This window comes from Cebus imitator, unplaced genomic scaffold (genome assembly GCF_001604975.1).
Source record: "Cebus imitator isolate Cc_AM_T3 unplaced genomic scaffold, Cebus_imitator-1.0 Scaffold145, whole genome shotgun sequence".
NCBI classification, from domain to species: domain Eukaryota; kingdom Metazoa; phylum Chordata; class Mammalia; order Primates; family Cebidae; genus Cebus; species Cebus imitator.
In genome coordinates this window covers 4,452,877-4,469,573 of record NW_016107460.1, presented here as the reverse complement: position 1 = coordinate 4,469,573, position 16,697 = coordinate 4,452,877, and the positions used below count along the sequence as shown (strand labels likewise).

The window sequence follows — 16,697 nt, the reverse complement described above, 5'->3', positions numbered from 1 at the left end:
TTTTGAGACAGAGTCTCACTCTGTTGCCCAGGCTGGAGTGCAGTGGCACGATCTTGGCTCCTTGCATCCTCTACCTCCAGGGTTCAAGTGATTCTCTTGTCTCAGCCTCCCAAGTAGCTGGGACTACAGGTCCCCGCCACCACTTCTGGCTAATTTTTGTATTTTTGGTAGAGACGGGGTTTCACCATGTTGGCCAGGCTGGTCTCAAACTCCTGAACTCAGATGTTTTCATTAAATGTGGAAATTTTTCAACCATTATTTCTTCCAGTAATTTTTCTGGCATGGCCTTTCCCATGTATTACCCACGATCAGGCTACTTGAGGTGGCTCCTCTGTTCACTGGTTCCCTTCTTTTCTTCCTTCCTTCCTTCTTGTTTTTTCTTTTTCACTCTTGTTCCTCCACGGTTTGTTTGGAATGCCTTCTATAGCTCTACAGTTGACCTTGAACGGCACAGGTTTGAACTGTGAGATTCACTCATACACAGTTTTCCTCTGCCTCGGCCACCCCACAACAAGAGCAACCCCTCTTCTCCCTCCTCCTCCTCAGTCTCTTCCGTGTGAAGGTAACAAGGATGACGATCTTCATGATAATCCGGTTCCACTTAATGAATAGGAAATATGCTTTTTTTTTTTTTAAGACAGTCTCACTCTGTCACCCAGGCTGGACTGCAGTGGTGCAATCTCGGCTCACTGCAACCTCTGCCTCCCAGGCTCAAGCAATTCTTCTGCCTCAGCCTCCCGAGTAGCTGGGATTACAGGTGCGTACCACTACACCAAGCTAATTTATTTTTTGAGGTGGAGTTTTGATCTTGTTGCCCAGGCTGGAGTGCAATGGCATGATCTCGGCTCAGCGAAACCTCCGCCTCCAGGTTCAAGCGATTCTCCCGCCTCAGCCTTCCGAGTAGTTGAGATTACAGGTGTGCGCTACCATGCCCAGCTAGTTTTTTATTTTTAGTAGAGACGGGGTTTTTTCATGTTGGTCAGGCTGGTCTTGAACGCCTGACTTCAGGTGATCTGCCCACCTTGGTCCCCCAAAGTGCTGGGATTACAGGAGTGAGCCACTGCGCCTGGCCAATTTTTGCATTTTTAGTAGAGATGGGATTTCACCATATTGGCCAGGCTGGTCTTAAACTCCTGACCTTGTGATCTGCCAGCCTCAGCCTCCCAGAGTGCTGGGATTACAGGTGTGAGCCACTGCTCCCGCCTAGCCATGTTTTTTTTTTAACTATGATTCCCTTAATGACACTTCCTTCTAGCTTACTTTAAGAATACAGCATTTAATACATAGAAGATACAAAGTATGTGTTCACAGTTTCTGTTCTCGACAAGGCTTCGGGCCAACAGTATGCTATAGCAGTTAAACTTTGGGGGAGTCAGAACTGACACGTGGATTTTCAACTGCGGGAGGGTCAGCGGCCCTACTCCCTATGTTGGCCCAGGGTCAGCTGCATTTCCAGGTTCATAAATCTTTTCTTCTGCAATGTTTAACCTGCTATGAATCACATCCAACGTATTTTTTATCTCATACATTGTAGTTTTCATCTCCAGAAGTTTGACTCTGTTCTTGTTTCTTATTTATTTAGTTATTTATTTATTGAGACAGAGCCTTGCTCTGCTGCCTAGGCTGGAGGGCAATGGCACCATCTTGGCTCACTGCAACCTCCACCTCTCAGGTTCAAGTGATTCTCCTGCCTCAGCCTCCCAAGTAGCTGGGATGACAGACACACACCACCACGCCCAGCTAATTTTTTGTGTGTTTAGTAGAGATGGGGTTTCGCCATATTGGCCAGGCTGGTCTTGAACTCCTCACCTTAAGTGATCTGCCTGCCTCGGCCTCCCAAAGTGCTGGGACCACACGCGTGAGCCACCTCACCCGGCTCTTTGTTCTTTTTATATGTTCTGTGTCTCTGTTTCACTTTTGAACATGGAACACAGTTATAATAGGAATGTTTAAATGTCCTTTACTGCTGACTCTAACGTCGGTGTCAGTTCCGGGCCACTTCCCGTCGATGGATTTTTCTCCTTGTCACAGGCCACGCTTTCCTGCATTCTTTACATGCCTGGTAATCTTTGATTGGGTGCCAGACATCGTAAATTTTACCTTGTTGGGTGTCGGATATTTTTGTATTCCTGTAAATATTCTTGAGTTTTGTTCTGGGGTACAGTTCGGTGACTTGGAGACACTTTAATCCTCTCGGGTCTTGCTTCTATGATCTGTTACGGCTGCTGGAGACCCGTCTGCCTCACACCAATTGCTCCCCATGACTGTCGCAAGACCCTTCTGAGAGCTTGCCCCAGCTTCCTGTGACTTCTCCGTTTTCCCAGCCTGGCTGAGAACAGGCGCGATGCCCAGTCCTGTGTGAGCCCCAGGTCCCCGTCCCTCCAGTTCTTCAGACGGTTCTTCCCCAGCCTCGTGGAGTGTCCTTCTGTGTGTGCTGACCTGTGCTCCGCTGAATACTGCAGCCTCCTCCCTCTGCTCAGGGTCCTCTCCTCTGCTGCTCCGCCCTTTGAACTTTAAAACTCTGTGTGTCTTGTTCCCCACGGTGTCTGCTCTTTTTTCCTCAACTGAGGGGTTTAGTTGGACTCTGCCTCAGTTTCCTGTCTGCAGCTCGTCCTGCACGTTCTTTTAAGGCAGTGGCCAAGGCAATTGTAGAGTCCACACCTTTTTACTTCTTTCAAGGTCACTGTCCTGAGGTGTCCGTGATTCTGACAATCAAGTTTCCTTGCACTTTGTCTGCTTTCTCGGTTGTTTGAACCAGGGGTGTCACTCAGGCCCAGTCACTCCATCCCCATACAGAAGTCCAGCAGGCTACACTGGAGTTTTTACACGACATTTGACGTCTGTTCTTTCCCAGTCGTGTGTCCTTTGCCAGATCTTCGTAAGATGAGAGCTGGCTTCCTGTTGACCTCTCCTCCATGCGACCGTGACCTCAGAATGCACGCGAGCAGGCCTTGGACATGCTGGGGCTGCAGGGTGTAATACTTCAACTGGGTGGTCGGGCGCAGCTCCGGGCTCTGAGGTCACCCCTCCATGGCCACCTCAAGTGGGAGCCTGCCTGGGCCCTGCTTTGTCCGAGTGCCAATGTCGCTGAAGTCCAGTCACTTCCCGATTCCTTTGTGAACTTGGGGGCCTGTCCCAAAGCTCGGCATCCACTCTGGGGCCCCCATGCATTCACCTCCCTCCGCTTCCTCTTTCTTTTCTTTTTTTCCGAGACGAAGGCTCTCTCTGTCGCCCAGGCTGGAGTGCAGTGGCATGGTCTCAGCTCACTGCAGCCTCTGCCTCGTGGGTTCAAACGATTCTCCTGCCTCAGCCTCCTGAGGAGCTGGGATGATTATAGGCACCCACTACCACAGCCGGCTAACTTTTGTATTTTTAGTAGAGATGGGGTTTCACCATGTTGGCCAGGCTGGTCTCAAACTCCTGAGCTCAGGCGATCTGCCTGCCTCGCCTCCCACAGTGCTGGGGTTAGAGGCGTGAGCTGCCGCGCCCGGCCTCCACGGTGCCGGGGTTAGAGGCGTGAGCCGCCGCGCCCGGCCTCCACGGTGCCGGGTTAGAGGCGTGAGCCGCCGCGCCCGCCTCCTGCCTTTTCCTCCCTGCTCCTCTCGGCGCAGCCATCTCGCCTCCACCCGTGGTGCCCAAGCCACTCCTCCCTGCTATCCAGCCCCCAACACGGGGTCTCCTGGGTGTGGCTGAATACCCAGCTCCACCACCTCCACCTGCCCAGCAGGGCCCAGAGCATCTTGGCAACTCAGAGGGACAATGATATCCACTCCTTGGGCACGGTCCTCTGGGGGCCACTGCAGCTCGAGGTTCCCAGGAGTGATGGAGTACAGGCACCTGCACCTGGAGCAGATGGCTTGGCATTTAGTGGGCACTGGCTGTGTGCCAGGCCCTGTGCTGGTTACTTTGGTGGAGAGGGGAGCCCATCCCCCCAGGTCAGGGTGGCAGATGAGCCTGATATCCACCAGGGTGATGAGGACCGTGATGGAGGCCCCAGGAACTTGTGAGTGCCAGTGCCGCCCCACGCCCCTGACCAGCCCAGGGCCTGGGTGTGCCCGAGGTGAACCCCTGAGGCTGGCCAGCACAGAGAGGCCTTCCCATAATGTGCTGGCCCCAGACACAGGGCTCCCCAAGGCCCAGAGGTGGAGATTTGGGATCCAGGACCTGAGGAGAGGGGTGCAGAGGCATTGGGGTGAGTGTGGCCAGCACCAGAGATCGCAGGGCTGGGACACTTCTACAGGGCATGGGAGAGGAGCAGAGAGGCCACAGAAGGCAAGCCAGGGTCCTCAGCAGTCACAGCCGCCGGCAAATGTGGCCCTGCTGTTATAAACATGGCGTCCCAGAAGCCTGCACCGAGCCCCTGCCCGCAGGTGGAGTCCTGGTGAGCCTGCGCCCATGCACCCTGCTCTGGGGTGCCTGTGAGTGCTCACGGCCTGCTCCTGTCTCCTGGAAGGTGAGAGCGGCCGGGTCCTGCAGATCTCAGCGGCTGTCAGATACGTGCAGCTGCCGGCTTACTCTGAGGTCAGCTTTTTCCAAGTGGACAGAGACAGCCAAGAGACCCTCATCCAGACCCCATTGTGAGTACAGGGGACGCCAGGGACGCCCTAGGAGGGGCAGGGGGGCAGGGGGTCCCTCCTTAGCTTTCAGGGGGAATGGTGAGAATAAGCTCCACCCAGAGCCCCCGCCGCCCCTCGCTCTGTTGCTGCCCACGTGCCCCCCACCCGCCAGGGTTGATGCAGGGCTGGGCGCAGCCAGGACCAGCCAGACACAGATGTACAGCGCAGTGGAGGGAAGATGGGGATGAAGGCACCCCAGATGGCAAGGGGCCTGGGAGGAAGGGGAGCCAGGCAGAGCCACAGAGGCCAGGGCTGTGGCCATACTGCTGTGTTCCTGAGTGAGGCTGGCTGACGTCCCTGCCTCACTCCCTCCTTCCCTCCTTCCTTGCTTCTTTCCTCCTTCCTTCCTTCTTTCCTCCTTCCTTCCTCTCTTTCCAAAGAAGCTTTTTCCTCATCAAAGGGCCTCACTCTGTCGCCCAAGCTGGAGCAATCAAGGCTCACTGCAGCCTTGACTGCCTGGGCTCAAACGATCCTCCCGCCCTGGCCTCCCAGCGTGCCAGGATTGTAGGCCCCAGCCATGGTGCCAGCCATCTTTAAAACCTGCTCATAAACTTCGGAAATCAGCTGTGATCCCTGGCCTGTGATACCTCCTGAAGGCACACCCGCCTCCACCCTGCAGCCTCCACGCGTTCTCACTCAAAATGTGTCACGTCCAGAGGCTGCAGCTGTCCCAGGTCAGAGATTGCTGGGGGACTCAGAGGTGGATTCTTGGGGCTCGTTCCTGGTCTCAGGCCTGGACTCCCTCAGTATCTGTGGGGAGAGGAGTCTGCCTGGGCACGGAGGCCAGCCTCCCGCTCCCTGACGATCCTGTGTGAAGGCATTTGGGCACCTTGAGCATGCGTTTCAGTGAGAACTCTACCACGTGAGTTTGTTTTGAGTTCGCTTAGATCATGTTAATTCCTTGTTCTTTTTTCCCTGGACCAAGTCCTGGTTATGACAAAGGAAATACTCGACATCTGTTTAAAGAAACAGCTCCCTTGAATTTCAGTATCTGACCTCTGCCATGGCCCTTCTTGCCTTCTGAGACAGCAAGCCCCTGGTCAGAGGCCCTAGTCTCCCCCAGTGCTCGGCCCCCAAGCCTCTGGGCCCGGGTCCGTGTCTGGAGTGAAGACTTAAGGACCCCGGCCCTCGGTGCGCGTGGGAGGGTGGTCCGCTGCAGAGATGCTCAGGCCTCTCTTGATGCGGCCAGGAGGAATGTGGGTGCCACTCCCCACGCACATGCACCAGGCCTCCCAGGAACACACTGCACCAGGCCAGGTTGCTCACGAACCCACACGCTGAGGCCTGAGCTGCAGGACCCCAAGAGGAGGCCTCACTCTAAGCCCCATGACGTGGAAATCCACAAATTGTACCATTCACAGTCAGAACTCAGCAGTGCCGGGCTATCAGACGTGAGGCTGAGCCGCAGCGCTGACTCCCTTTCCCACCAGCCCTTCTCCAGAGTTAAGGACGGTCGGGCATTTGGGGTAAACTTGGACCCACCGTCAAAGTCAGAACACACCCGAGAGTCGATGCTGCTGGAATCATCATAAATAATAACGGGGGTGGCAGGCAGCTCTTCCTCAAGCCGAGACCTGCCATCTCCTCCCTGGCGAGGCCTTTCTCTCTGGGTCTGCGTTGATCCCATCCCAGCCGGAGACCCCCCCTTCAGAGAGGCTGAGTAGTGCTCCCTGGACTCAGGGCTAGGCACATCCCAGGGTCCAGGGCGTGGGCCACGCTGTCTCACTCACCCTAGCTTGCTGTGGAGCAAGCAGAGCCAAGCCGCTCCCCTTCCTTTGCAGTGGGTTCGAATGCATCCCCTATCCTGTGTCCAGCCATGAAGCTGGGGTGCTGGGGCCCAGAGCTACCAAGGGAGCTGCAGAAACCGCCATGCCCCTGCCTGGGGGAGACCAGGAGCTGGATTCGGATGCCACCCATGGCCAGGAGGACACCCTCAGTGACCAGCTTGGTGAGTGGAGTTCACAAACGTATTGGGGGTGGGCGACCCCAGCAGTCAAGGGAGTGTGGGGTCGTAGGGGCCCAGAACCAGGCCGGAGCAGGCCTCGGTGAGGAAGCAAGCCATGCCTGGGGTCAGTCATCACGCGTGGGACAAAGGAGGCAGGGCCGACCAGCCCACATCCCCAGACAAGCAATCCCAGGTGGCTGAGGATGCTCAGGTCAATTGTTCGTCTGCCCTGAGCCTGGCAGGGGCTGCAGCCTCGTGGGGTCCTCTCAGGGCAAACTCACCCAGGCCTGGAGGCCTGTGGCCATCCTGGACATGGCCCCAGCCACTCCTGCCGCCCGGGAGCCCCCACAGTGGCTGCCAGCCGTGGCTCTGGGGTGCCACAGTGCCAACTGCCCCCTTGAGATCAGGGTTTCCTGTGGAGATGCTCAGGCCTCTCTTGAGCAGCCAGGAGGAGAACGGGTGTCACTTGCCGTACCTTGAGTTTCTTCATGGAGATGAGGCTCCAGGTGCTCCAGCAGAGCCCCCCAGCCCCCAACTCTGCCCCCCAGGCTGGGCCGGGTGAGAATTGCGCTTCCATGGAATGTGCGGCCTGGGCTTTGCACGGATCGCTGCAGAGTTGCTCGTGGAGTTGAATGGAAGCTTCATCGGTGTAGCTGACCGTGCCCAGTGGCATTCCGTCTTCCCGTGCAGCTCAGCCTGCTGTAAACTCAAGGGGTGCGGCTTAGGGCCAGAGTCAGGGGACACCCTTGGGGGCGCTGGGGGGCCCTGCAGTGCTGCTGGCCTCTGGGTCCCCCTCACCACAGCCCTGCACCTCAAGGCTCAATAAACGGGAGTCGGGCGCAGGGGTCCCCACTGGACAAATGCCTGGCACTTTGAGTTTGGGGGCCTCTGATGAGGGCCCAGCTGACAGCTGAGGTCCCCGGCTGCCACAGTGAGGATCTGAGCCTGGGGTGCTCCTTGCGGGGGGCAGATCTGAGAGCCTGTGGTGAGCCCAGAGCCGAGATTTAGCCGGTGGGGGAGGCGGCAGCGAGATGGCCCTCGCCACCCTGGGAGGCACCTCCACCAGCAGGGCCACCTTGGTGCCTGTGCCCCTGCCCGGAAACCTCACCTAGCTGGTGACAGAAGCCCCGGAGCCTCAGAGCCTCGGGGGTCTGTGCTTGCAGGGAGCTCACTCTCCTAGGATCTGACCAGCCCCGCTCCAAACAATGGCCGTGAGAGGAGCAGCGGGGCCGGGGCATCTTTCACAGAAGAGAGTGTGTGGGTGGCCCATGTGGGGCAGCAGGACCCGGCACCTCTGCACGGGAGGCCAGCACAGCAAAGCCTCGGGCCAGCAGGGCCACGGGGGGCCCAGCCCTCGCCCCTTGTCTGCCTTCACCTCAGTTTATAGAAGCAATTTTACACCACATTGGTGGAATAGCTCTCACATTTCCGCATAAAAATACTTACCGGGCGCCACGCCTTCTACTTGGAGAGATTTTTGGAGCCAAGAACTGGGGTCTCGATTGAAACCAGCCTGGTGCCTGCATCACACCCCACCCCCGGCTCCCCGCACCGGCCCTGCAGCCTGGGTCTGGGCACACCCAACCTGGGGGCCTCCCCAAATCCCAGCCCGGCTCAGGCTATTTCTGGCTTGGCTCTGATGTGACTGTCCAGCCATAAACTCTCCAGCACAAAAGAAATTTCCAGTGGGACGCCTAGAGGAACGTGCTTTTGTTTTTGTGAGACCTGCTGAGGCTTGAACCCCAGACATTTGGAGTTTGCTCCGAGCTCTGCAGGCCTGTGGGAAGCTCTGCCTGGACTTCGTGAGTGCATCTGAGACCAAACCTGGAAGGCTGGGCTGCTGTTTGCACACCAGTGTGCAGCTGGACCTCTCTGTGCCTCAGTTTCCTCATCGGTAAAGGGAGGGTGACTGAGGCCTGTGCAGGGTGGCCTGGAGGGGACGAGCCTGGCCTGGTCCGGTGCAGTCAAGTCTAAACCAAGGCAAAGAGGCGGAGGCTGGGGTCAGGGAGGGCATGCCCTGTAAGCTTTTACTTTGTCACCCAGGCTGGAGTGCAGGGGCGTGATCTCTGCTCACTGCAGCCTCCACCGGTGATTCTCCCACCTCAGCCTCCAGAGTAGCTGGGACCACAGGCCCGAGCCACCATGCCTGGCTCATATTTTGTGTTTGTTTATAAAGACAGGGTCTCACCGTGTTGCCCAGGGTAGTTTCAAACTCCTGAGCTCAAGCAATCCTCCCGCCTCAGCCTCCCAAAGTGCGGGGGTTACCGGCATGGCCACCACGCCAGGCTGCTTTTATTTTCCTTTTCTTAAACCTGGAGAAGTTCCTCATGGGAAGGGGCTGGTTGGGCAGATTTCCCCTGGGCACAGTTGGCCGAGTCCTTGCTTTGTCTGTCTCCCATCTCGGCGACTGGGCCAAGGACCCAGCAGGACCCGGACAGGTAGCTCTGAGTCCACAGGTCCCTCCTGGGCGGAGCTGCTGAGCGACGTCTTGTTCCACGCGCTGCGGCCCCGCCCAGAGGCAGCTCGGTCCACACAGCCCTCCTCGGGAGGGGCAGTTACCGAGACAGCTGAGCCGTCCAGCAACCCCACGTGGACCCCCCAGGACCAAGCATCAGGCCCTACGCCTTGGGAACACTGTCAGGTTTGGCAGAGTGTCCCGGGCTGCTGGGTGCCATGTGAAATCCAGATCACTGGCAGGAAAGTGCACAGGCCAAGCACAGTGGGAAGGCCGGGCCCGGGTGAGGGGTTCCACTGTTTCAGAGTCTACGATGGACGTCACCGGGGTGCCCTCCACTCTCTTTCTTTAGTCTTTTTTTTTTTTTTGAGCTGGAGTCTCATTCTGTTGCTGGGCTGGAGTGCAATGGCACGATCTCGGCTCACTGCAACCTCCACCTCCCAGGTTCGAGTGATTCTCTTGCCTCAGGCTCCAGAGTAGCTGGGATCACAGTTGCCCACCACCAGGCCCAGCTAATTTTTGTATTTTTAGTAGAGGCGGGGTTTCACCATGTTGTCCAGGCTGGTCTTGAACTCCTGACCTCACATGATCTGCTCGCCTTGGCCTCCCAAAGTGCTGGGATGACAGGCGTGAGCCACCGCGCCCGGCCTCCGTGGTCTTCATCGACCCTTCTTTGCGCAGTCCGTAACCCAGTTAGGACAGATTTATCAGGCTTGCTGCTTCCAAACCACGACCCACGGATCGTTACCCTCATTCCCTGCAGCAGTCAACGCAAACTTTTCTTCCCGATTCCCATCTCCCATTGAAAATCTGCCCCCAACATGTGACCGTCACAGCACCCTGGGACATGGTGGAGAGATGAGGCTTCCCCGGCCCAGTACGGCAGGGTGCTGGGTAGAGGGTCCCACTCAGTACCTGGAGCCCCACCCCCACCACAGCCCTTGGGCCTGGGGACTTGAGGATGCCGGCCAAGACCCCTGCAGAGGAAACAGAGTCATTTTGAAGTTCCAGTTCCAGCCAGGATAGCTTTCATCCCTCAGTAAGGGAAAACTAAAACAGTCATGGCTTCGGAAAAGAGGAGTCGTGGCCGGGAGGCCTGGAGGTGTTGGCCCCAGGCTGGGGAGCTCCACTGCGCGGGGAACCCAGCTCTGTCGACCTGGGCCCACCATCGTCACCCCAAGGTTGGAGGCAGCTCCCAGAACCCCTCCCTTAGTCAGCAGCCCCTGCTCAGAGCTGGAAGCTCTCGGATTCCAGGGCCCTGCCCCACGGAGGCCCTAGGACCAGGCAAGACGTCACCAGCTGCCAGCAAGGCCAGGCCAGCTTGCTTTAAGCCATCTACCTAAAAGAAGACAAAAAAGGGTGGTGATCTGAGACTGCCCTGTGTGTCCAGGGAACAGACACGAGGAATCATTTCCTTGTGAGTGTGAACTTTGCATTCTCAAAAAACCAAACCACAGTCCCTTGCTTACACTCGTCCCTGGCCCCATCACAGTGCTGCCTGCTTGGCTCCTGGACGGACGTCCCTCCCTCTGGCCAAGGCCCTTGCCAAGAGGTGGACCCCGCTGAAGCCTCTGGTCTTGCCTGCAGCTCGTCCTGGGCCCAGGGCAGCTGTACCAGTTCTAGCCTCAAGTTTCCGCCTCCGCTTACATGTGAGAGAGCTGGGGCCATGGGACGCAGATGCCCAGTGAGAATCCAGCCCCTGGCTGCAGAGACAGCACCTGCAGAAACCTGCCAACCTGGAACTGGCCGTGGGCCTTTGAGTGTCCACATGTCCTCCAGCCACCAGCCAGGACCTCCCACCCAACGGCCACTCACGTGCAGGTCAGAGACGTCAGGCCAGAGAGGATAATCCAACATGAGGCCTGAAAGAAACTTGGGCCAGAAAATCTCCAGGGTCCCTGTCCGTCAAAGTTCCTTCCGAGTACCCCTCTGATCCGGTGAGACACGCGCATCCATGGCGGAAGCTCCAGGTCTGGGCATCCCTCTCACTGCGGGAGAGGGACACTAGGAACGCCCACCTGCAACAAAACCCGGCCACAGCCAGAGAGCAGGACAGCTCTCACCAAGCCCTCTGGCCGCTCCCTGCCACGGATCCAGTGCTGCCTGGCCCAGGCGTCCTCAAGACCCTGCCACATGTGGATTCCTCCCGGCAGGCCGTGTGCTTAGGATGAGATGTGACTGCTTTTAGCAAACATTAGAGTGGCTTCAGCCCAGCCATGGTGACTTCTCGCACACATAAGAGCTTGAGGGAGAGGGGAGCTCCCTCCCCAACCACTGGGGACCCCAGTTCCTGTTGACTCTTCTGCCACTGTCATCTTCCTGCACCACCTCATGGTCCTGGATGGCTGCACAGGCTCTAGCTGTCACACCCGTATTCCAGCCAGCAGAAAGGGGAAGCATAAGTGGCAAGGAGAAGGGCCCCCCACTTCTAAAGAAGCTTCCTGGAGGTACAACACTCACTGCTGTTGCTCAGAACTTGGTTATACGGCCCGGCCACACCAGGTCACACGGCCACACAGCCACACCAGGCCACACAGAGACAAGAAGCACAAAGTGCTGGCAAAGACTCTGTTACCAGAGAAGGGGAGCATGGAGGCTGCCAGTCAGCCGGCCATCTGCCAAGTTGCCCATCATGAGCGTACCCCTGCTGGGCCCCCGCTGCTGCACCACCAGCTGGGAAGTCCTGGAGAGGGCTGGCGGGCAAGGACCTAAGTGTCCTTGGACCTAAGCCACCCCTGCAGGAGGAGCCCAGGGAGACGTCACACCCTCACTCGCATCTCTGACAAGGAAGCGGGCAGGGTGCCCTGCCGTGACCCCGAGCCAGCCTGCAGCCTCATCCCCATCTCCACAGAACTCTAAGTCTGCTGCTTTAGCAGCGAAAGCCCCGTGCTGGGCTGAGTGTATGGGGCGTGTGGGCACGGGCTCTGACCTGGCCACCCTGGGCAGCTGTGCTCACGTAGCACCCCCGCCGGTCCCAGCTGGACTTCGGCTGGCAGGACACCCGCCAGGCTTCACTGTGGCCTCTGCCCAGAGGTCGTGTGTGAAGAGCTGGGCCGGCCCCACCAGTGGGTTGCGCTGCCTCCCTGCCCTGCTCCACCTGCCACAAACAAAAACTGGAACACTCTCGGCCACCTCCAGACTTCACATCCTTTGGGCTTTGGGACGCAGAGGTCAGGCTGTCCTGGGGAGAGGAGGGAGGGAAGGAGGGCTTCCAGAGAGCATGGACTTGAGTCAGACCTGAAATAAAGCTGCGCCGCCTCGCGTCTTAACGCAGCTGCCAAGGCCTCGGCATGTTCTGAAGCTCAGGGCCATAGCTAGGGGCAGATGAGCACCTGCCACGGACGCCCAGCATGCCTGTGCTGCCCCCTGTCACCCCGAGCCACCCCGAGGTCTCTGGGCCCCGGAAGCCACTCCCTGCTGGGTCAAGGCCACAGGGGTCCCCCAGGAGTGCTCCAGCCCTGCCCCCATGCCCAGGTTGGAAGGAACACCAGCCTTGCTCCCCTGTCTGTGGAGGAGGCTAGAAAGTCAGCCCAGCCATCCGCACCCCGGGGACAGGCCTCCGGGCACTCCCACTCGTCCCACAACTGGCATGGACTTGGGGTCCAGGCGTCTTTCCTCCCTGACCCGACAGCGGCCAGAAACCTTCCGGAAACCTGGCTTTCATTTGTACAAATAAATCGACCAAGAGGGCAAATCCGTTCTCTTTCCGGAGGCCTAACGTCAGCGCTACATAATTGCATATCACACATTGTATTATTTTGTTGACATGAAATATTTCAGTTGTTTAGTTGTTTTTAACTTTCAAAGAAGGATTTGCATTTCGTTGAGAAGAAAAGACAATTTCCAAGACGTAGACTATTAGCAGATATTCTAAACCCTATTTTGGTTAAACCACAGCACCCAGATTTTGGTGACAAAGCACATTGATTTTATATTCAAAGGATTTATATATTTAGTCTCTTAACCTTTTGTAATTCCTACCCACAGCTTGCAGCACGGAGCCCTTTTGTGTCCCTTGTTGTCAATGGGGTGTCTGCCTGGGCCCCGTAATTTGGGCCATTGAGTTGGAGCGCAGGTGCTGCCGATGGCGGGTGGACATTGTCAGGCCGGCTGGGCCCCAGCGCCTCAAACAATCCCCTGTGAATTAGATTTGGGAACATAGAGAAGCCGCAGCCAGGAGAGGACATCAGGTTGCTTTGCTTTTCTTTTCTTTTTCTTTCTCTCTCTTTTTTTTTTAAGTGCACAAAACCTCCCAGTGAATATTTCAATGGATCTGAGTGGTTTTTCTTTTTCATATGTTGGACAAATGGTTTTGAGTATTCATCAGATGGGATCTATGAAGAATCAATCATTATTGTAAGATGATTTTAAAAACCAAGGTGCCCTCTCCCGCTAATTCAGTCTTGCCAGTAAAAGTGTCGGGATGTGCAGCAGAGAATTTCAGGAAATTTCATTGCCTGGTGAGGTGATAACAGTTTAAATATTAATTGTCTATGGTTAATTACGGCAGAGTAGCATGGAAGAGCCATATTTTTAAAGGAATGTTTGTGCTATAAATTCTTCTTCTGGGAATCACATCATATAGAGCGACTGTCCCAGAAAACACAGTATAAAAAGATACCACGTTGCTTCCAATGCCAGAACAGTGGATGGAAATGGAAATGAACTCAGACTTTGGGGTGTATGTCTGTCTAAAACTAAGCCGGGATGTTCGAGGGGGCCGGGACTGGGAGCAAGGCTGATGCTCTGCTTCAGGCAGGCTTGTGGGGGCCGGCAGGCGAGTGGAGCACCCCTCCCTCGGGGCTAAGCAGCCTCCTTGTAGGTAGCTGCTCTTTGGGGTCAAAGTTTAAGCTTTCAGGTTCTCTCTGCCCCCACAGGTCTAGTCTTTCCTGTTCTTCCCCCCTTCCCGCCTGGAGCAATTCAGCCCTAACGCCTTCTAGTCCCTCCAAGTGAGGTGGGCATCGGGGTCTCAGAAACTCTGCTCTGGGTGTTGGGCCCAACGGGGCAGGGAAGCAGTGAGCACGGGGCCCGAGGGGGTGATGGAGGCAGCGTCCAGGGGGTACAGACACAAAAAAGTGGGGACAAGAAGGAACACCTGGGTTTGCACTCGGGTGAGTGTGAGCTGGGGGTTTGCATCATAGAGAGGAAAGTGAACCTGTGTACAGGTTCTGTGTACACATGGCTGTGTGTGCGTGCCTACACAGCTGCATATGTGCGTGTGAGCATCCGTGTGCATGCACGTGTGTGTTTGTGTGCCTATGCAGGTGCATGTGTGCATGTGGTCCGTGTGTGTGCAGGAGAGTGTATGTGGCTACACAGGTGCACATGTGCATGTGTGCATCCGTGTGCATGCATGTGCATGTGCCTACGCAGGTGCATGTGTGTGCGTCCATGTGCATGTGCATGCCTACACAGGTGCGTGTGTGCATGTGTGCATCCGTGTGCATGCACATGTGTGTGTGTGCCTACAAAGGTGCGTGTGTGTGTGCACGTCCTTGTGCATGCACATGTGTGTGTGTGCCTAGGCAGGTGCGTGTGTGCATGTGTGTGCATGCCTACGCAGGCGTGTGTATGTGCATGTCTGTGTGCATGCACGTGTGTGTGCCTATGCAGGTGTGTGTGTGCATATGTGCGTCTGTGTGCATGCACATGTGTGTGTGCATGCCTACACAGGTGTGTGTGCATGTGTGCATCCGTGTGCATGTGCGTGTGTGTGTGCCTATGCAGGTGCGTGTGTGCATGTGTGCATCCGTGTGCATGCACGTGTATGTGCCTACTCAGGTGTATGTGTGTGTGTGCATCCATGTGCATGCACATGTGTGTGTGCATGCCTATGCAGGTGCATGTGTGTGCATCTGTGTGTGCACATGTGTGTGTGTGCCTACACAGGTGTGTGCATGTGTGCATCCGTGTGCATGCACGTGCATGTGCCTATGCAGGTGTGTGTGCATGTGTGCGTCCGTGTGTGTGCACGTGTGCGTGCCTATGCAGGCATGTGTGTGTGTGCATCCGTGTACATGCACGTGTGTGTGCCTACACAGGTGCATGTGTGCATGTGTGCATCCGTGTGCATGCATGTGTGTTTGCCTATGCAGATGTGTGTGTGCATGTGTGCATCTGTGTGCATGCACGTGTGTGTGTGTGTGCCTATGCAGGTGTGTGTGTGCATGTGTGTATCCGTGTGCATGCACGTGTGTGTGTGCCTACACAGGTGCATGTGTGCGTGTGTGCATCCATGTGCATGCACGTGTGTGTGCCTATGCAGGTGCATGTGTGCATCCGTGTGCATGCACGTGTGTGTGCGCATGCCTACACAGATGTGTGTGTGCATGCACGTGTGTGTGTGCATGCCCACACAGGTGTGTATGTTCATGTGTGCACCCGTGTGGGTGCACATGTGCGTGTGTGCATGCCTACACAGGTGCATGTGTGCGTATGTGCATCCGTGTGTGTGCACGTGTGTGTGCCTACACAGGTGCGTGTGTGCCTGTGTGTGTCCATGTGCATGCACATGTGTGTGTGCGTGCCCACACAGATGCATGTGTGCATGTGTGCATCCGTCTACTTGCGCATGTGTGCGTGTGTGTGCATGCATATGTGTGTGCCTGCGTAGGTATATATGTGCGTGCATGCATACATGTACGTGCCTGTGCAGGTGTGTGTGTGTGTGTGCGCATGCGGGTGTTTGGGTGTGTGCATGTGTGTATGGGTGCATGCCCATAAATATGGGTGCTCCTGGGTGTGCATGCGCGTGCACTCACCCTCCGGCTTGGCCAGGGCCAGTGGGCAGCAGCTCCCCAGCAGGAAGGAGCAGACTCAGCACCCAGGTGGCATCTCTGTAAAGAACCAGGGTTGCCTGGAGAAGTGGCGGATCTGGGCTGGGGCAGAGGGAAGAGGAGTCAGCCCGCCATGGAGATGTGGCCGCCACCCTAAAGGAGATGGTTCCCTAACAGAGCCGTCACAGTGGACTCCACTGGTACTGAACAGTGAAAACCCTGCCCCACCCAGCAGCGTGGGCTGAGCAGACCACAGTGTCCCATCCGAGCCTTTCCTCCCAAAAACGTGTAACCCAGGGTTCTCTGTGACGAGACCTCAGACAAGGCCAAATGGGGACCCTTCCCTGAATGGCCTGGCCTGTAAGCTTCCAAGACACCAGGGCCCAGCAGTCAGGGAAAGGCCCAGGAGCACTTGATGATCAGGCGTGCTGGCAGGAGACCCTGTACTCGGACCTGCTGGGGGCTGGAGCCCTGAGGGCAATGTTGTGCACAAACATCCCTCTTAGGTCAAGATGGGTGAGGGGGGGGAAAGGGGGCTTTTTTGTCTTTTCCTTTAAGCGAGGTGGCTCACGCCTATAATCCCAGCACTTTGGGAGCCTGAGGTGGGCGGATCACCTGAGGTCAGGGGTTCAAGACCAGCCTGGCCAACATGGCAAAACCCTGTCTCTACTAAAAATACAAAAATTAGCCGGCATGGTGGTGGGTACCTGTAATCCCAGCTACTCGGGAGGCTGAGGCAGGAGAATCGCTTGAACCCAGGAGGCGAAGAAATATAAAAAATATGATTTACCTCGAGGCCAGGTGAGGCCCCTGCAATCCTCAAACTCCTGGGCTCAAGCGATCCTCCCGCCTCAGCCTCCCAGCGCTTGGTAACATTCCTGGGCCTTTCCCCGACTGCCGGGGCC

General features: G+C 56.7%; 1 protein-coding gene across 5 annotated transcripts in view; it reads left to right on the top strand.

Moving 5' to 3' along the window:
* Nucleotides 1–16,697, top strand: part of MORN1 (MORN repeat containing 1) — a 68,624-nt gene that overhangs the window by 28,879 nt on the left and 23,048 nt on the right. For 4 of the 5 annotated variants that reach the window (XM_017542656.1, XM_017542659.1, XM_017542660.2 and 1 more), the window contains 2 exons: nucleotides 4,454–4,577; nucleotides 6,398–6,564. In XM_017542656.1, coding sequence (XP_017398145.1) covers nucleotides 4,454–4,577; nucleotides 6,398–6,564 — 291 coding nt within the window. The remainder of the gene's footprint in view (nucleotides 1–4,453; nucleotides 4,578–6,397; nucleotides 6,565–16,697) is intronic. The other variant, XM_017542657.2, reaches the window with a different exon arrangement.